Source organism: Leucoraja erinacea, chromosome 37 (genome assembly GCF_028641065.1).
Source record: "Leucoraja erinacea ecotype New England chromosome 37, Leri_hhj_1, whole genome shotgun sequence".
Taxonomy (NCBI): Eukaryota; Metazoa; Chordata; class Chondrichthyes; order Rajiformes; family Rajidae; genus Leucoraja; species Leucoraja erinaceus.
Window position 1 is genome coordinate 10528958 of NC_073413.1, and position 20881 is coordinate 10549838.

General features: G+C 45.2%; 1 protein-coding gene across 2 annotated transcripts in view; it reads left to right on the forward strand.

The window, feature by feature from the left end:
* Window positions 1-20881, forward strand: part of gga1 (golgi-associated, gamma adaptin ear containing, ARF binding protein 1) — a 32100-nt gene that overhangs the window by 2601 nt on the left and 8618 nt on the right. For both annotated transcript variants that reach the window (XM_055663369.1, XM_055663370.1), the window contains exons 2-14: window positions 4426-4510; window positions 4974-5049; window positions 6374-6472; window positions 7970-8093; window positions 8868-8968; window positions 11605-11685; window positions 12842-12979; window positions 13767-13848; window positions 14886-14993; window positions 15540-15695; window positions 16882-16955; window positions 18324-18529; window positions 19292-19632. In XM_055663369.1, coding sequence (XP_055519344.1) covers window positions 4426-4510; window positions 4974-5049; window positions 6374-6472; window positions 7970-8093; window positions 8868-8968; window positions 11605-11685; window positions 12842-12979; window positions 13767-13848; window positions 14886-14993; window positions 15540-15695; window positions 16882-16955; window positions 18324-18529; window positions 19292-19632 — 1671 coding nt within the window. The remainder of the gene's footprint in view (window positions 1-4425; window positions 4511-4973; window positions 5050-6373; window positions 6473-7969; window positions 8094-8867; window positions 8969-11604; window positions 11686-12841; window positions 12980-13766; window positions 13849-14885; window positions 14994-15539; window positions 15696-16881; window positions 16956-18323; window positions 18530-19291; window positions 19633-20881) is intronic.

Consider the following 20881-nt stretch of genomic DNA (forward strand, 5'->3'; position numbering starts at 1 on the left):
CAGAATTAGCTCAGGATACTTCCAGTTTCCAGCCCCTGCCACGTGGATGCTTCTGCTATGAGACACTTAAGAATGAGACACTAGGATCTGCAGATTGCCAGTCAATACACCCCCCCTCCCCACTACAATGTCTGGAGGATCCTGACCCAAAATATCACCCGTCCTTTCTTTAGATTAGATTAGATTAGATTTGTTTATTGTCATTCAGACCTTTCGGTCTGAACGAAATTCTGTTTCCCTGCAGTCATACATATAATTTAAAAAAAATGACAAAACACATAGTCAACACAAATTTAACATCCACCACAGTGAGTTCACCAAACACCTCCTCACTGTGGTGGAAGGCAAAATCTTAAAGTCTCTGGCTCTTCCCTCTTTGTTCTCCCTCTGCGCCGAGGCGACGGTTCAAACTCTGCGGGTGGTCGCTGCCTCGCCACAGCTCAGAGGCCGAGTCGGGTCGCTGCTGCCTCCGCCACAGCTCCAGGGCCGAGTCAAGGGCTTCCCCTCCACAGATGCTGCCTAACCCGCCAAGTAATTACAGCACTTTGTGTTTGCTTAATTATTTATATCCATAAAGCTTCTGCATTCTTCAAAGCTTTCAACATGTTTCAAGTTATGCATCAAGGGTCCCCAACCCGAAACGTCGCATCACATTGAGTGGCGGTGCTGGCTCGAAGGGCCAAATGGCCTACTCCTGCACCTATTGTCTATTGTCTCCACAGCTGCTGCCTGACCTGCTGAGTTATTCTAGCATTTTGTGTTCTCCTCAAAGTTTCAGCATCTGCAATTCCTTGTGTCTCTCAAATGTTTCAAAAGTGATGTGCGCAATAGATTTGGAGTAAATATGCAACATTTGCCATTCTAGTGTTATCAGTGGCAATTAAAAAAAAAAAAAAAGTATTTCCCTTAGAAAACCTGCTTAAGAAGGAACTGCAGATGCTGGAAAATCGAAAGTGGACAAAATTGCTGGAGAAACTCAGCGGGTGAGGCAGCATCTATGGAGCGAAGGAAATAGGCAACGTTTCGGGTCGTTGCCTATTTCCTTCGCTCCATAGATGCTGCCTCACCTGCTGAGTTTCTCAAGCATTTTTGTCTCCCTTAGAAAGCTTGTTCGCTCCTTCTTCTGGGTGGTCCGGGGCTTGGAAAAGTACTGTTCAAATATTGTATAGATCTTTTATTAAAATGCACATCAGGGCAGGCTGCAGAGGTAAGGGATTATGTTTCCACTTGATGTCTGCAGCAGCTGCATTTTCTCCTCGTGTTCGATAGAGTCAAGAGTGTTTAATTTGGATCAGTGATATTCTTACTTGCTGCAGCTTAAAAGGCACTTTAATGCAACAATACAATAAATAAATATACAATATTTCTTGTACAGTAAGTGTCAGCACAGCAGACAAATGTTTGGGCAGCCCAGTGGCGCAGTGGTAGAGCTACTGCCTTGCAGAACCAGGGACCTGGGTTTGATTCTGACCATGGGTGCTGTCTGTACGGAGTTTGTACAATCACCCCGTGACCTGAAGGTACACAAAAAAGCTGGTGAAACTCAGCGGGTGCAGCAGCATCTATGGAGCGAAGGAAATAGGCAAAGTTTCGGGCCGAAACCCTTCTTCACCTGCGTGGGTTTCCTCTGGGATCTTCGGTTTCCTCCCACACTCGAAAGACGTGCAGGCTTGTAAGTTAATTGGCTTGGTGTAAATGTAAAAATTGTCCCCAGTGTGTGTAGGGTCGTGTTAATGTGAGGTGCGGACTCGGTGGGCTTGTTTCCGCGCTGTACCTCTAAACTAAAATAAGCTGAACACAATAACTTCTCAATTCTACAAGGTAATCAGCCAATAACTCTGCAAGCTGAGTGAACATAATGCAAGAAGGTTCCCATCTGTAAACGTTACCTAAGATAGACACAAAGTGCTGGAGTAACTCAGCGGGTCAGGCAGCATTTCTGGAGACGATGTTTTGTTAATATTTTCTTCTGCTTTGTATTTTTGGAACACATATCTGATGCAAATTGACAAAGTGTTTGCACATTCTCCATGTGACTGCAAGGATTTCCTCCAGTTTCTCCAATCTCTCTCCTCAGATATGCGGGTTTATTGTTTAATTGGCCCAAGGGTAGGGTAGTGGAATAACACAGAACTAGTGTTAACGGGTGATCAATGGTCGGCTTGGGCTGAAGGACCCGTTTTCATTCTGGATCTTTGAATCAATCAAACAGCTCTGCATTTGAAACGCCTGTGTTCTCTCTTGGCAGTTTTGTAAATATTAGGGCTGCCATCAAAATTAATTTGACAATTCATGATCATTGTGGTGAAATAATGCATGCCAGTTAGCTAGAAACTCTGTGATGTCTTGAAAATAGAAACCTGAATAATGTTCTACTCATTGGCATGGAAATCTCTTTGAAATCCCCACACAGCTGATTACACCCACATGCTTAAATGACAGCTCAGCATACTGGTGTAAAGGTAAAAAAATGTCTGCCAGTCTCTGAAGAAGCAAAACCAGTTCCTCTTGTTTCCCCGTAGCAGCGAGAAAGGTTGACTTTCTTTTGACCTCTAGTCCCAGATTCTTCCCACTAGTGGAAACATCCACTCTATCCAAGCCTTTCACTGTTCTGTATGTTTCAATGAGTTCCCCCCTCATTTTTCTAAACTCCAGCGAGTACAGGCCCAGTGCCAGCAAACGCCCATCATAGGTCCAGCTTATCAATTGATGGTGGCAGGAACTCCTGGAAAGTCCCCACTGCTGACTCTTCACTGGAGTTTTAGAGATACAGCGCAGAAACAGGCCCTTCAGCCCACCGAGCCCGCGTGGGAACTGATCTCGGAGAAAACCCGCACGGTCACGGGTTCGATCCCGACTACGGGCGCTGTCTGCACGGAGTTTGTACATTCTGTCCGTGACCTGCGTGGGTTTTCTCCGAGATTTTCGGTTTCCTCCCACGCTCCAAAGACGTGCAGGTTTGTAGGTTCATTGACTTGGTATGAGTGTAAATTGTCCCTAGGTTAGTGCTTGTGTGCGGGGATCGCTGGTTGGCATGGACTTGGTGTGCCGAAGGGCCTGTTTCCACGTTGTATCTCTAAACTAAACTACATTGGTGTCCATCCATGCAGACAGTTAGAGTTTCATGGAGTATTTAATCCAGCACCTTCACAGAACAAAGAAAAACCCTTGGGTTTATTAATAACATCCATGATCTCAGGATTGTCAAAATGCTTTGCAACTATTGAAATAGTTGTGATATGTTGTCACTCTGATAATGTAGGAATGTTACTCTGAGAGGTTTGGAACGTTATATTAAGTGCTGGCAGTGATATGGACCTATGATATTTCAAGTGGAAGAGAGAATTGACCATACTAAGATATGAAATATGATTCCTTCATTTTAGAAATGACGGCTGAACAATCATGTTTGTAATGTAATACTCTCCCTAGCCTAAGTGTAGCACAACTATTTTACAGCATAGTCATACAGCAAGGAAACAGGCCTTTCAGCCCAACTCATCTATGCTGAGAATCTAAGCCCATCCTATCTTGGCCCATATCCCTATAAATTCCCTATCCATGTACCTGTCCAAATAGCTTTTAAATGTTGACATTTGCTTGCAATGACTCATGAATTTTCCGCACCATGAGAGGATATTTACATTGAGTATTGTCAGACTTTGCAGCATTTCCATGAGCCAGGTTGCTATAGTTATTTTCTCTCCATCAAGCGGATGTCTAATATATATTTGGAATTAAATATGCTATGTCAGAAAGGCTGGTGTTTTTGTGTTGGGAGTGGGGGTGTGTTAATTTAAGGAAAATTTAATTTGCAGTGAATGGTGGTGTGTTTTCTTTTGTTTAAGAAAGAACTGTAGATGCTGGAAAAATCAAAGGTAGACAAAAATGCTGGAGAAACTCAGCGGGTGAGGCAGCACCTGCTGAATAAGGGTCTCGACCCGAAACGTCACCTATTCCTTCGCTCCATAGATGCTGCCTGGCCCGCTGAGTTTCTCCAGCATTTTTGTCCACCTTTGTGTGTTTTCCTTTTCTCCCTTTTCACCTCCATGCTGGCTCTTATTTATCTAACGCAGCCATCTCATCCTTGCCCAGTTCGCTTTACGTGCTCTTCTAGATGGTGAATGTGGGAGGATTAATACAAATAGTGCAATTAACTGCAGTTGCAGGTTTACAGAAAAAGAGACAATGTGCTGGACTGACTCAGCTGGACAGGCAGCATCTCTGGAGAGAAGGAATGGGTGACGTTTCGGGTCGAGACCCTTCTTCATCCTCCTGTGTTACGGCATTCTGTAATAGTGAAACATTGAATGATAATTTTGCAAATTGGTAAATTTACCCGTTCTGTTTTTAGAACTATGGTTGGCATGTCTCTCTTGGGTTGTGTCTCATGTTTAAATTTTTTTTTTTTTGCATTCATTGCAGATAAAGCTACAAATCCCTTAAACCGAGAACTGGACTGGGACTCGATTACAGCATTCTGTGACCAGCTGAACAAGGAATTGGAAGGGTAGGCACCATTATTTTTGTTATTTTATTTTATATTTTTTAAATATCTGGAGGTAAGTTTTCAAACTTCCATACTTCTTGCCTGAGTGGAGACCAGGGTGAGACTGGTCTTTGATTATGCTGGTGGCCTTGCCACGACAGCCTGAACAGTAGAGAGAGTTAGTTTGCGGGATGGTCTGGGTTACATCCATAACTCTCTGGCTGGCTAAATAATACCCTTTGAAGAAAATGATTTCTACACTAATATGTTTAGAACTATTTGCTGTTCTTGAGTTAAGCTTTGGGTTGTGCAATGTTTTCCTGCCTGTTCCTTATTAAGTTATTTTAATATATGTAGGATTATTCTTAAATGATAACAATTTTTCTAGCAATGTAAACTTCAGTATTTAATGTTCTGCATTACTTTTGGTGATTTATACCTATCCCAGTAATTCATTTCTTTCTTCCCTCCACTCATGCTCTAGACCCCAGCTTGCTACAAGATTTCTGGCACATAAGATCCAGTCCCCACAAGAATGGGAAGCTGTTCAAGCCTTGACGGTAAGATCTGTAATCTCTTTGTCCAAAATGTCCCGAGCATTAAATGCTTGTCAAGATGATCGTCATTCCAGTGCTGGGCCACCGTAGCCTCAGTATAGCAACAAGGAACTACAGGTGCTGGTTTACAAATGAAGACACCGAGTGCTGGAATAGCTCAGTGGGTCGGGAGAACAAGGGGTAGGTGTCGTTTCGGGTTGAGAGTATTGGTAAACTACATCTTATCGTCAAATATTAGACTGCTGGGTGATATTTTTCCTGACCCGCTGAGTTACTCCAGCACTCAGTGCCTTTTGGTAAACGAGCATCTGCATTTCCTTATGTCCTGTGTAACTAATCTAGTTTATCATTGCTGGTTAACACCCAGTGGCTCTTGCTTAAGGTTCATATTGCTAAACAGGAGCTGTGTATGACCTGGCAGCATCACTCTCATCATCATTCAGCAAGAATATGTACGCAGGAGGAGAGTTCAGTTCAGCTTATTGTCACTTGTACCGAGGTACAGTGAAAAGCTTTTGTTGCATGCTAACCAGTCAATACACGATTGAAAAGACAATACATGATTACAATCGAGCCATTTGCAGTGTACAGATACATGATAAGGGAATAACGTTTAGTGCAAGGTAAAGCCAGCAAAGTCCGATCAAGGATAGCCCGATGGTCACCAAAGAGGTAGATAGTTCAGCACTGCTCTCTAGTTGTGGTAGGATGGTTCAGTTGCCTGATAACAGCTGGGAAGAAACTGTCCCCGAATCTGGAGGTGTGCGTTTTCACACTTCTGTACCTCTTGACCGATAGGGAGAGGGGAGAAGAGGGAGTGGCCGGGGTGCGACTGGTCCTTGATTATGCTGCTGGCCTTGCCGAGGCAGCGTGAGGTACAAAGCTGATGCTGATGAAAGCATGATCCTGGCAGAGGTTCACGGGGCTGTATGTCACGGAATTTATGTGTTTATTTTCCTCAGCTTCAGACAAACTCCAATTAAATCATTTGCAGCATTTTCAGGATGACTGCAGTTCTGGCACAAAACAGTCAGTCTGAGGAAATGTCTCAACCCGAAACGTCACCCATTCCTTCTCTCCAGAGATGCGGCTGCCTGTCCCGCTGAGTTTTACTCCAGCACTTTGTGTCTAACAGTTAACACCCGTCTAAGTTTAGAAAACCCCTGATGTTGTCATTCAGGGAAGAGCAACAACAATCTACCCTGTACTTTTGTGTAAAATGCTAAAGAGATTAGAAAATATATACAAAAGTGTTTTGTAATTTCATCCAGTGTTAATGACGTTATCCGTTCTTTAGTTTATTGACATTTATCCTTTTTCAATGTAGGTCTTGGAGACGTGTATGAAAAACTGTGGCAAAAGATTTCACAATGAAGTTGGAAAGTTCAGATTTTTGAATGAACTAATCAAAGTGGTGTCGCCCAAAGTAAGTGTGACGATGGGATTCTGACCCTTTGTACCGTGATAACATCTGAAGGATGCTTCAAGAATGAGCAGCCTGTATTTGATCTGATTCTCGGGTCTTGATTGGCAGGTTTTTAAGATGGAATAATCTTCAGGAACGGGGCTGGTAATCAGTGTTTTTGGGTATGGTAATCTGTGGTACATCAGCCATCTTGTGCACCAAACCTTCTTTAAAAGGCAGAATGTAGATGGAGACAGTAAGACTAGTTGGGAGAACTGGGGAGGAGATGGAGAGAGAGGGAAAGCAAGGGCTGTCTGAAGTTAGAGAAGTTAATGTTCAAACCGCTGGGGTGTAAACTACCCAAGCAAAATAAAATAAAAGGACTGGACCAGCTAGATGCAGGAAAAATGTTCCCAATGTTGGGCGAGTCAGGGGACACAGTCTTAGAATAAAGGGGAGGTCATTTAGGACTGAGGTGAGAAAAAACGTCTTCACTCAGAGAGTTGTGAATTTGTGGAATTCCCTGCCACAGAGGGCAGTGGAGGCCAAATCACTGGATGGATTTAAGAGAGAGTTAGCTAGAACTCTAGGGGCTAGTGGAATCAAGGGATATGGGGAGAAGGCAGGCACGGGTTATTGATTGGGGACGATCAGCCATGATTGTAATGAATGGCGGTGCTGGCTCGAAGGGCCGAACGGCCTCCTCCTGCACCTATTTTCTATGTTTCTATGAGGTGCTGTTCCTCCAATTTGCGGTGGGCCTCACTCTGACAGTAGGCCTCTGACAATGGAGACTGAAAAAGCTGGAGTAACTCAGCGGGTCAGACACCATCTCTGAAGCAAAGGAATTGGTGACGTTTGGGGTCGAGGCTGAAGAAGGGTCTCGACCCGAAACATCACCTATTCCTATTCTCCAGAGATGCTGACTGACCCGCTGAGTTACACCATCCTTTTCTGTCAATCTCAGGCATATAGTTAACAATGTGACTAGAACATCAGAAAAATAAATCAAATTCTTAAGGGGTTGGACAGGCTAGATGCAGGAAGATTGTTCCCGATGTTAGGGAAGTCCAGGACAAGGGGTCACAGCTTAAGGATAAGGGGCAAATCCTTTAAAACCGAGATGAGAAGAACTTTTTTCACACAGAGAGTGGTGAATCTCTGGAACTCTCTGCCACAGAGGGTAGTCGAGGCCAGTTCATTGGCTATATTTAAGAGGGAGTTAGATGTGGCCCTTGTGGCTAAGGGGATCAGGGGTATGGAGAGAAGGCAGGTACGGGATACTGAGTTGGATGATCAGCCATGATCATATTGAATGGCGGTGCAGGCTCGAAGGGCCGAATGGCCTACTCCTGCACCTAATTTCTATGTTTCTAAATGTGTTGCCTCGTGAGGTAAATTCTTTCAATTACAATCTGCGAAAGCTTTAAACATTTTTTTTTTTAAAGTTGTTTTATTAGGAAATCCACTTCAAGCATTATCGGTTGGTGTAATCGTTTGTGTTTTGTTTCTCATCAGTATCTTGGAACACGAGCTCCTGAGAAGGTGAAAAATAAAGTCCTAGAATTGATGTTCAGTTGGACAGTGGGTTTACCAGATGAACTGAAGATCACAGAAGCTTATCACATGCTGAAAAAGCAAGGTTGGTTTAGATCACAAGACATTGGAGCAGAATTAGGACATTTTGCCCATCGAGTCTGCTCTGCTATTCGATCGTGGCTTATCTTATTTCTACCTCTCAATACAGTTCTCCTGCCTTCACCCACCCCTCCCCTCCTGATGTTTGATGCGCTTACTAATCAAGAACCTATCATACCCCACTTATATCTTGGCCTCCATAGCTGTCTATGACAATGAACTCCACAGATTCACCAAGTGTTCAAGAAGGAACTGCAGATGCTGGAAAATCGAAGGTACACAAAAATGCTGGCGAAACTCAGCGGGTGCAGCAGTATCTATGGAGCGAGGGAAATAGGGAAATCTGAAGAAGGGTTTCGTCCCGAAACGTTACCTATTTCCTTCACTCCATAGATGCTGCTGCACCCGCTGAGTTTCTCCAGCATTTTTGTGTAACTTCCACAGATTCACCACTCTGGTTAGATAAATTCCTCCTCATCTTCATTCTAAACCTAGCCGCGTTCTCCTGAAACACTGCCTGACCCTCTGAGTTACACCAGCACTTGAAGTCTTTTAAAATGTAAATTACTGCCGACGAGAGATAAAAAAGAATCCTGCTGACATTTCCAGCAAGCATGAGTGAGTGCCCTCTGGTTTGCTCTTTTGCTCATAATCCTGCATTCTTCATTGAACAAGTACTCGTGCTAAACTGCATGAAGTGTCTTTGCATTGCCATCAACAAAGGGTGTGATTTAAAAAAAAAAATAATAATAATTTTGTTTTCGCCATTATTCCACAGGAATTCTAAAGCAGGATCCCGTGTTGCCTAAAGAAGAGCTTCTCCCTTCACCCCCTCCACGTCCAAAGAATGCTATGTTTGAAGATGAGGAAAAATCGAAGGTAATTCATTGATCCCTGGAGCTGGATAGTCCACAGTGAGACACGGCCGATTATAGATTTTAGTTGAATTATGTTAGAAAGGCTCAACATCATTATGTTTTGGTGGCAAAAACGGGAAAGCAGACTATTATCTAAATGGTGGCCGATTGGAAAGGGGGAGATGCAGCGAGACCTGGGTGTCATGGTACACCAGTCATTGAAGGTAGGCATGCAGGTGCAGCAGGCAGTAAAGAAAGCGAATGGTATGTTAGCTTTCATTGCAAAAGGATTTGAGTATAGGAGCAGGGAGGTTCTACTGCAGTTGTACAGGGTCTTGGTGAGACCACACCTGGAGTATTGCTTACAGTTTTGGTCTCCAAATCTGAGGAAGGACATTATTGCCATAGAGGGAGTGCAGAGACGGTTCACCAGACTGATTCCTGGGATGGCAGGACTGTCTTATGAGGAAAGACTGGATAGACTTGGTTTATACTCTCTAGAATTTAGGAGATTGAGAGGGGATCTTATAGAAACTTACAAAATTCTTAAGGGGTTGGACAGGCTAGATGCAGGAAGATTGTTCCCGATGTTAGGGAAGTCCAGGACAAGGGGTCACAGCTTAAGGATAAGGGGGAAATCCTTTAAAACCGAGATGAGAAGAACTTTTTTCACACAGAGAGTGGTGAATCTCTGGAACTCTCTGCCACAGAGGGTAGTTGAGGCCAGTTCATTGGCTATATTTAAGAGGGAGTTAGATGTGGCCCTTGTGGCTAAGGGAATCAGAGGGTATGGAGAGAAGGCAGGTACGGGATACTGAGTTGGATGATCAGCCATGATCATATTGAATGGCGGTGCAGGCTCGAAGGGCCGAATGGCCTACTCCTGCACCTAATTTCTATGTTTCTATGAAATAGCATTATGTTAGAAAGGCTTGTTTCATCATTTGTTGGGTTTAATATTTGATCTTCCAGATGAACAAATATTCTATACATTTACTGCATGAGGGAAAAGTAGAAAAAAATTGCCTTTATATAGAACCTTTCACGATCTTGCCATCCAGTCGGTCAGAAAAGGATTTGGTTGATTATGTACTACTGTAGACAAAAGGACACAACAAATTTTGTTGAGAGATAAAGTACGGAAATAGGCCCTTTGACCCACTAAGTCTGCGCTGACCAGTGATGCCCGTGCACCAACACCCACGCCAACGTCCACACTCACACTCGCACCCACACTCACATTCACACCCACACCCACGATAGCATCCGTAGCCCGTTTCAAATCCGGGTCTCGGGCGCTGTGAGGCAGCAACTATACCGCTGCGCCACCCTGCCTCCCAGTGCTGGAATAACTCAGCAGATCAGTCAGGCAGCATCCCGGGAGAACATGGACGGGTGACGTTTCAAGTTGACACCCCTCTTCTGACTCTTACAATGAAGTTGCTGGTCAATAGACAAAAGGACCCAAAGTGTTGGAGTAACTCAGCAGGTCAGGCAGCATCTCTGGAATTCTTTGTTGCTACATTTTGCCTCTAGAGACACCAGGTGGCGATGTATAGTCACCGCCTGAAAGCTGATGAGGTTGACGGCATTTTCTGACCGTATCAAAGGTTGTATTGTGTCGGAAGGAACTGCAGGTGCTAGTTTACACTGAAGGTAGACACAAAATGCTGGAGTAACTCAGCGGGGCAGGCAGCATCTCTGGATAGAAGGAGTGGGTGACGTTTCGGGTCAGGACCCTTCTTCAGGCTGAGTGTCAGAGAGAGAGATACACCGAGATAAGGAAGTGTGAGGTGTGAAAACAAGACATCAAAATGGATGAGGTTCAAGGAAAATGTGGACTAGATCAATGTTCGGAGTGGGTGATGATTCGGGTCAATAGACAATAGGTGCAGGAGTAGGCCATTCGGCCCTTCGAGCCAGCACCACCATTCAATGTGATCATGGCTGATCAGTACCCCGTTCCTGCCTTCTCCCTATATCCCCTGACTCCGCTATTTTTAAGAGCCCTATCTAGCTCTCTCTTGAAAGTATCCAGAGAACCGGCCTCCATCGCCCTCTGAGGCTGAGAATTCCACAGACTATGGTCGAGACTATAGATTATATTGTTCAGCTTCTAAACCAGTTGTATTGTAACTGATTCCTGGGATGTCAGGACTGTCTTATGAAGAAAGACTGGATAGACTTGGTTTATACTCTCTAGAATTTAGAAGATTGAGAGGGGATCTTATAGAAACTTACAAAATTCTTAAGGGGTTGGACAGGCTAGATGCAGGAAGATTGTTCCTGATGTTGGGGAAGTCCAGGACAAGGGGTCACAGCTTAAGGATAAGGGGGAAATCCTTTAAAACCGAGATGAGAAGAACTTTTTTCACACAGAGAGTGGTGAATCTCTGGAACTCTCTGCCACAGAGGGTAGTTGAGGCCAGTTCATTGGCTATATTTAAGGGAGTTGGATGTGGCCCTTGTGGCTAAGGGGATCAGGGGGTATGGAGAGAAGGCAGGTACGGGATACTGAGTTGGATGATCAGCCATGATCATATTGAATGGCGGTGCAGGCTCGAAGGGCCGAATGGCCTCTACTCCTGCACCTAATTTCTATGTTTCTATGTGACCGTATGAAACTCCATTATTTTGATTGCTACTGTTTCTTTTCAGCTACTGGCAAGACTGCTGAAGAGCAACCACCCTGAAGATCTACGAGCTGCAAATAAACTAATCAAGGAGATGGTCCAGGAGGTTGGTCAAAGTTCCTGAAAGGCATTGCCGACTGTGTGATTACCTGGAAGGCCCACAGTGGGCACTTGAATTGCAATGTTAAACGGGAGGCATACATTTGTTGCTTTCACTGTCTCATGATATAGTGCAGGGCAATATCTGCTTGCCATTCCATGTCCAGCCCTCTGGTCTGGTGAATGAAGTCTTCATGTAATTGTTTAGAGTTGCAGCATGTAAACAGGCTCTTTGGCCCACTGAGTCCACACCAGCCATAGACGACCCTTTCACAGGAGTTTTGTTTAAGAAGGAACTGCAGATGCTGGAAAATCGAAGGTAGACAAAAGTGCTGGAGAAACTCAGCAGGTGAGGCAGCATCCATGGAGCGAAGGAAATAGGCGACTTTTCGGGTCTTGACCCGAAACGTCACCTATTCCTTCGCTCCATGGATGCTGCCTCACCCGCTGAGTTTCTCCAGCGTTTTTGTCTACTTTCACAGGAGTTCCTTGTTTGGTTTGGGGATAGAGCATGGCAAACAGGCCCTTTGGCCCGCCAAATGTGTGCCGTCCATTGATTCCCGCACACTAACACTATCCTACACACACAAGGGACAATTTATACACCAAGTGCGTGCCGACCAGTGATTCCCGCACACTAACACTATCCTACACACGCACAAGGGCCAATTTAAAATGTTCACCATAGCCAATGAATCTACAAACCTGTACATCTTTGGAATGAGGGATGAAACCAGAGCTCCCGGAGAAAACCCACACTGTCACGGGGAGAATGTACGAACTCCGTAAAGACAGCACCCGTAGTCAGAATCGAACAAGGGTCTCTGGCGCTGTGAGGCAGCAACTCTTATCGCTGCACCACCGTGCCGGCTCTGGAGGGAATGGATAGGTGATGCTTCAGTTTGGGGACCCTCCCTCAAACTGCGGCAGGAATGTATCCATTACCTCCGCAGATGCTGCCTGACCCTGAGCTCCCCATCGCTGTGTGTTTTGCTCAAGATTCCAGCATCTGCAGTCCCTTGTGTCGTCAGTAACCTATCCACTGTTCCAGCCACCCAATCTTCTCCCTCCTACTTTCGTGACTCTTTCTCGCTTGCCGCTTCACTAATGGTCCGGTGAAGGTATGCGACCTGTAGTGACCAACACTGTCTTCAAATCCTTAGGACCAGAAGAGAATGGAGAAGATTTCTAAAAGAGTGAATGCAATTGAGGAGGTGAACAATAACGTTAAACTTCTGAGTGAGATGCTGGAGAACTACAGCAAAGATGAAACCTCGGAGAGCAATGAAGAAATAATGAAGGTTAGTGTGTACATTAGGGGGGAAAAAAATATTTGAATGTGCTATAAACTGACTGCTTGGCTCCACAATCCCACTGCCTTTGATCAGTGGGAATAGTTCGTGCCATCTGTCTTTATTGAGGCACACACAACAAAGATTATTTCATTGTGAATTATTTATCAGTCATAACACCACCTCTATGTATCAGGATATAATGCATCCTGTTTCCGTATGGTCCTGGGAGGTGTGGTTTCAATTGCCGTATGTTAGAGGAAAGATGTTGTCAAACTGGAAAGGGTGCGGAGAAGATTTACGAGGATGTTGCCAGGGCTAAAGGGTGTGAGCTACAGGGAGAGGTTGATCGGGCTGGGACTCTATTCCCTCGAGCGCAGGAGGATGAAGGATGATCTTATAGAGGTGTACAAAATCATGAGAGGAATAGATCGGGTAGATGCACAGAGTCTCTTGCCCAGAGTAGGGGAATCGAGGACCAGAGGACATAGGTTTAAGGTGAAGGGGAAAAGATTTAACAGGCATCTGAGGGTTAACTTTCACACAAAGGGTGGTGGGTGTATGGAACGAGCTGCCAGAGGAGGTAGTTGAGGCTGGGACTATCCCAACATTTGAGAAACAGTTATACAGGTGCATGGATAGGACAGGTTTGGAGGGGTATGGATCAAACGTGGGAGGTGGGACTGGTGTAGCTGGGACATGTTGGCCAGTGTGGGTTCCACACTGTATCACTCTATGACTGCAGTGCCCTGGAAGTGTTTCACATTAACTTAATCTGTTTGTTCCTTTTGCACAGGAATTGTACCAGCGATGTGAAAAGATGAGACCCACACTATTCAGATTGGCGAGTGATACTGAGGATAATGATGAGGCTCTCGGTAAATCTGCAAATTAATAACGTTAACTTGCCTACATGGCTATATTACTTTGTTTATTCTGTTGGTTCTGGTTAACCAAATACCACGTGAAATGTCCATCATTTTAGTACAGCATGCTGCAGGGAACCATGCATCCTGATAAAATGCTTTCTACAGCGCATCAGTAGATCTGAATATATTAGATTAACAACAGCGAGTGTTGAAACAAAATCCATCTATTTACAAGACAACTTGTAGTTCATAAGTTTGACACACAAAGCTGGAGTAACTCAGCGGGACAGGCAGCATCTCTGGAGAGAAGGGATGGGTGATGTTTCGGATTGAGACCCTTCTTTAGACTCTGGTGACGTTTCGGGTCGAGACCCTTCTTCAGACCTGGGTGGCGTTTCGGGTCAAGTCAAGTTTATTTGTCACATACACATACGAGATGTGCAGTGAAATGAAAAGGTCGAGACCTTTCTTCAGACAATAGACAATAGGTGCAGGAGTAGGCCATTTGGCCCTTCGAGCCAGCACTGCCATTCAATGTGATCATGGATGATCATCCCCAGTCAGTACCCTGTTCCTGCCTTCTCCCCATATCCCCTGACTCTGCTATTTTCAAGAGCCCTATCTAGCTCTCATAGAAACTTCGGCCCTTCGAGCCTGCACCGCCATTCAATATGATCATGGCTGATCATCCAACTCAGTATCCCGTACCTGCCTTCTCTCCATACCCCCTGATCCCCTTAGCCACAAGGGCCACATCTAACTCCCTCTTAAATATAGCCAATGAACTGGCCTCAACTACCCTCTGTGGCAGAGAGTTCCAGAGATTCACCACTCTCTGTGTGAAAAAAGTTCTTCTCATCTCTCTCTTGAAAGCATCCAGAGAACCTGCATCCACCGCAGGCTTGGGTGACGTTTCGAGTGGAGACCCTTTAGACTTGGGTGACGTTTCGGGTCAAGACCCTTTAGACTTGGGTGACGTTTCGGGTTGAGACCCTTCTTCAGACTCATTAGTTCATGAGCTTGCTTTCAATTTTTTGTTTCTCCAGCTGAAATCCTCCAAGCGAATGACAACTTAACGCAGGTCATTAACACGTACAAGAAGATCGTGAAAGGCGAAGAAATCAATGGGGTGACTGACACGCCGAGCATTAAAGGTATGTGTTTATCGTGTGGCTGCAATTAAAGCATAGAACAGTACAGCAGAGGAACGGGCCCTTCAGCCCACAATGTCCGTGTCGAACATGTCAGGGTGAATGTCTAAGATGAACACTAACTTGCTGGAGTAACGCAGCTGGACAGGCAGTATCTCTGGAGAGAAGGAATGGGTGACGTTTCGAGTCGAAACCCTTCTTTCGACCTGAAACGTCACCCATTCCTTCTCTCCAGTGATGGCTAAACTAAACTAAACTAAAAACCTGCACGTCTTTGGGATGTGGGAGGAAACCAGAGAACTCGGAGGAAACCTACAGTCGCAAAGAGAACGTGCAAACTCCACACAGACATCACATTGTAATGTCTCAACTGAATGACCATCGAAACACTCTGTTAGTGGATAACAAGCGACGGCCTTTATTGGAAGCCTTGCGGCCTTTGATGGAGCTGTTCCCAAACCATGCTGTGACACAATTATTTAGTATTGTCACTTTATCTGAGGAAGGTGTGAGAATATTAACGTGGTGTAATTGTGTCATTATTTCCAGCCAGCCGCTCTGCACTACTAGATCTGTGTGGGTTGGAGACTGGATCAAATGCTCCATCCTACCCTGCTGCCCCCGCTAATCAACATTGGAATGCAGAGCTCGCATCAGATCTCACCGGCTCCATATCATTACTAGATGATGAATTAATGTCATTAGGTAAGAACATTTTCCTCAATACTTCCCCCCCTATTGCCGAGATCAATGACTTGTTATCCTACTTAGCAGGCTCTAATTATTTAAACGTCCCTTCTTTAAGGTCATAGGAGCAGGAGCATCAAGTCTACTCCGCAGTTCAATCATGGCTGATCTATCTCTCCCTCCTAACCCCATTCTCCTGCCTTCTCCCCATAACCCCTGACACCCGCACTAATCAAGACTCTATCTCTGCCTTAAACATATTCACGGACTTGGCCCCCACAGAATTCCACAGATTCACCGCCCTCTAAAGAAATTCCTCCTCATCTCCTTCCTAAAGGAACGTCCTTTAATTCTGAGGCTGTGACCTCTGGTTCTATACTCTCCCACTAGTGGAAACATCCTCTCCATATCCACTCTCCCCAAGCCATTCACAATTCGGTAAGTTTAGCTTTTCTTTGTCTTTCCTCTCTCTCTTTCTCTCTCTCTCTTGATTCCTTTGGCCATAAATCCTTTCAGATCTCTGGACCCTTCCGTTTTGTGATTCTTGGGCATCACGGACCTTTAACTGTTCTGCCATTATTTCCGATCGTGACACTGGTTGCTTGGGCCCTAAATTGCCAAGTGTCTTTCTGTCTCCTTGTGTGGCTTTTGTTATTTCTCTGATGTATATTGTTAAGACACAGAGTTCTGGAGTAACTCAGCGGGTCAGGCAGCATCTGTGGAGAACATGGATAGGTGACGTTTCACAGAGTGCTGGAGTAACTCAGCGGGTCAGGCAGCATCTGTGGAGAACATGGATAGGTGACGTTTCACAGAGTGCTGGAGTAACTCAGCGGGTGCAGCAGCATCTATGGAGCTAAGGAAATAGGCAACGTTTCGGGTCGAAACCCTTCCGGGTTTCAGCCCGAAACGTTGCCTATTTCCAGAAGGGTTTCGGCCCGAAACGTTGCCTATTTCCTTCGCTCCATAGATGCTGCTGCACCATAACTCAGCGGGTCAGGCAGCATCTGTGGAGAACATGGATAGGTGACGTTTCACAGAGTGCTGGAGTAACTCAACGGGTCAGGCAGCATCTGTGGAGAACATGGATAGGTGACGTTTCAAGTTGTTGTCTTTCTTCAGACCCTGGGCAACATCTAAACCCCAAAATACGCTGCTTTAAAAAAAAAAAAGCCTGTTAATATTTATTTTCCTTTATCTGTAGGGCTGAATGACCTCGTCCCCAATACAATGCCCACAACGCAGGCTGTCGACTCAAGCAATTGGAATACATTTCAGGTAAGAGTGTAAAGCTTGGATCGCTTTTTATTTTTCTTCATTTAGTCTTGAAAATGTACATGGTCATATCTCTATTTTAAAGAATAATAACAGCATTGTGACAAAAAAATTCATATTTCAGGATGAAGTTCTGAATATTTTTTTATCTTCAAGAGTCGAGTGTTTTATTGTCTCTCCTAGATGCTAGATGGAATCCTCTTCCCCATATGCTTAACATTAACCTTCGGAGCAAATGCAGGAAGGGGGGAGAGACTAATATAGATGGGGCATGTTGGATGGTGTGGACAAATTGGGCCGAAGGGCCTGTTTCCGCGCAGTATGACTCCGAGTTAGCACTATGGCCCTGGCTGGTAGTTAAAAAGAATGATTATTATGCATTGTAATTCGTTGGAGCTGGTTTTCCTCTCTCTTTCCCCCCCCCCCCCCCCCACCATATTACAGCAGGTACAATCTTCAAAGGCGATGGTGGAGCACTTTGAATTGTCTTAAAAGAGATCTGAAGTATGCTATGGAAATATGAGGACTGTGTTATGATCATTCAAATATTTACTATTTAAACTATGTTTTGAATTACCAATGTGCAGTTAAATATCTTACATTTTAGATTTGGGTGCTGAAAGGTTGTGGAGAAACCTGTGTCTTAAATGCTGTACTGCTGTTTTTCTGTTTTTCGACCCGAAACATCACCCAATCCTTTTCTCCAGAGATGCTGCCTGTCCCGCTGAGTTACTCCAGCATTTTATGTCCATCTTCGGCGTAAGCCAGCAACTGCAGTTCTATCCTGCACCTGTCATTCCGTCCCGCACCCATCTCTATTCCAGCTTTCTGATCTATCTCTCCCTCCTAACCCCAATTTCCTGCCTCAATCGCTGACACCCGTACTTATCCAGAATCTATCTATCTCTGCCTTAAATATATCCACTGACTTGGCCTTCAAGTTCAAGTGAGTTTATTGTCATGTGTCCCTGATAGGACAATGAAATTCTTGCTTTGCTTCAGCACACAGAACATAGTAGGCATTTACTACAGAACAGATCAGTGTGTCCATATACCATTATATAAATATATACATACATTAATAAATAAAATGATAAAGTGCAAATAACAGATAATTGGTTATTAATAATCAAAGTTTTGTCCGAGCCAGGTTTAATAGCCTGATGGCTGTGGCTTCTGTGGCAAATAATTCCACAGATTCACCACCCTCTGACTAAATAAATTCCTCGTCATCTCCTTCCTAAAAGAACGTCCTTGGTATCATGGATGGCATGGGCAAGTTGGGCCGCAGGGCCTGTTTCTGTGTGTGAGATGTACAATTATCCTGTTTCCTTTCCATATAAGAACAAGTCCTGTTTGTATCCTCTCCAGTCTGCCGAGTCTGATGAGCTGAGTGGCCCTGCAGCCTCTGTGGAAGCCAGTATGATGTCTACGGAATTGCTAAAGCCAGCTACTTCGACTGCCTGCCACCAAACCCCGGCTGCCAGCGCAGGAAGTAAAGCCTTGGACGACTTGGATATGTTGGGGAAAACTCTCCTTCAGCAGTCGTTGCCTCCGGAATCTCAACAGGTTAAATGGTACGGGACAGACAAGTGGTACGGTGCCGTCAACAATGAGTCTGTTTGTGCTGGGAGAATTAGTGACGTCTGGACCCGCTGAGTTCCTCCAGCTTTTTGTGCCCCATCTGTGGAAGGAAATGGCCAGTCCACATTTTGGGCCAAAACCCTTCATCTGGACTGAGAGTGGAGGAGAGAGAGTTAAGAGTGGATAGGCGTGGCATCTCTTCTTCCTGCGTATGGCGTGCACAGCCTAAAGTTGTAGGACAACTTGTTCTATTTGATTGTGCACGCCAGGTTGATTGCATTCGTCGAAACAGGGCGGACCACGTGAAGGTTGCAATCTCCCACCCCATAGGTGTGGCAAGAGTTGGCAAGTGATAGGTAGGCCCGGAGAGAGGCACAAAATGCTGGAGTAACTCAGCGGGACAGGCAGCATCTCTGGAGAGAAGGAATGGGCGACGTTTCGGGTCGAGACCCTTCTTCAGACTGACAGTAGATCCGGAGTATTTAGTTCACATTTGGTTTCCCTTCAGAACAGTTGGATCCTTCCTAACTTATAGCAACACAAACTACAATGCTCCACTGTTTAGACATGACATGATAACTGGGACCACAAACGTATTCAGGTTATAATCCATCAATGGAGCAAAATTATCATGTGCTGCTTCGAATATCTTGGCTGCTATCAAGTGCCAATGAAGTTCTGTTTGGCCTGGGATACAGGTGTGACCATCTCCATCTCTGACACATTTCTTCATACTTTACTTGTCTTATTCACAGGTCGGCTCCTCAGCAAAGGCAAACACTTCGAGATCTCCAGAACAAAGCAGGCACTAACTCCGCATCTGCCATGGACACCATGCCACTCATGCCTGCTTTGACCAAGAGTGTCTCACCGATCTTGACAAGACCGATCCCTCCAACAGGCCTTACCCCTCACCCTGATCAGCCACTGGTGTTTGGGCATGGTTCGTTACTTGCCTCAGCCTCTGCCGGTGCCTCGAGCATAGGACAACGTGGAGCTCACTCCAGCGCTCACTCCGGCCTCAAATCATCACTGCTGTCTCACCAGGAAATATCGCTAACTAATGTTTTAGTACCTCTAGAATCTATAAAACCAAGTGAGTAACTAAATAGTTTTCACAACCCGTTCTCTATGGGGACGCAAGAAACCACAGACGCTGGAATCTGGAGCAAAACACAAACTGCTGGAAGAACCTGCTGCTCCGGCAGCATCTGTGGAGGAGTGGACAGGCTGAACAAGGGTTCCAACCCAAAATATCACCCGTCCATTCCCTCCACAGATGCTGTCAACGAACCCGTCTGACTCAACCTAAAATGTCACCCATTCCTTTTCTCCAGAGATGCTGCCTGACTCGCTGAGTCCCGGCAGCACATTGCTTTGCTGTTGTCTGGATGATTTTGTGAAGTCAGGATTATTCTGAACAGAAAATGTTTGGAAACAAGAAACTGCAGATGCTGGTTTACACAAAAGGACGCAAAGTGCTGGAGTCGGAAGGAACTGCAGATGCTGGTTTATACCGAAGACCGGCACAAAATGCTGGAGTAACTCGGCGGGTCTGGCAGCATCTCTGGAGAAAAGGAATGGGTGACATTTTAGGTTGAGTCCGACGGGTTCGTTGACAAAGAACTGGAAAGCACGATGAAAATTAGTTCAGTAATTTTCAAAGAGGGATTGGAAAAAAATATTTTTTGAGGGGAAAACTGCAGGAGTTACGGGATAGAGTTGGACAAATTGCTAACTTTTCTGAAGGCACTGATGAGTCCGGTTTATTGTAGAGATGAGGAAAATTAACTCGGGCTTGCATTTCTGGACTACTGGGTTTTTTTTCAATCTACTAAAGTAGGATTCTATGGAATAATACACTATACTTTAGTGTGGTGTTGATATAACATGGGTGATTGTTGTAGAATGGATGATGTGGTATGGGTGGATGTTGTGTGACAAGAGTGTTATGGAGGAGTAGGGAAGAACTGCAGTTGCTGGTTTAAATCGAAGGTAGACGCAAAATGCTGGAGTAACTCAGCGGGGACAGGCAGCACCTCTGGAGAGAAGGAATGGGTGACGTTTTGGGTCGAGACCCTTCTTCAGACTGAAATGTCACCCATTCCTTCTTTCCAGAGATGCTGCCTGTCCAGCTGAGTTACTCCAGCATTTTGTGTCTACCTTACAGAGTGTTATACCTCACTGGTGTGTGGGGCGGGGGGGAGAGAACGAAGGAGGTCCAGGTGTAGGGGAACTGCCCGGGGGGGGGGAGAACAAAGGAGGTCCAGGTGCAGCGAAACTGCCGGAGGGGGGGGGGGGGGGGGGAGAAAAAAAGGAGGACTGGTCGCGGGATACTTTATATA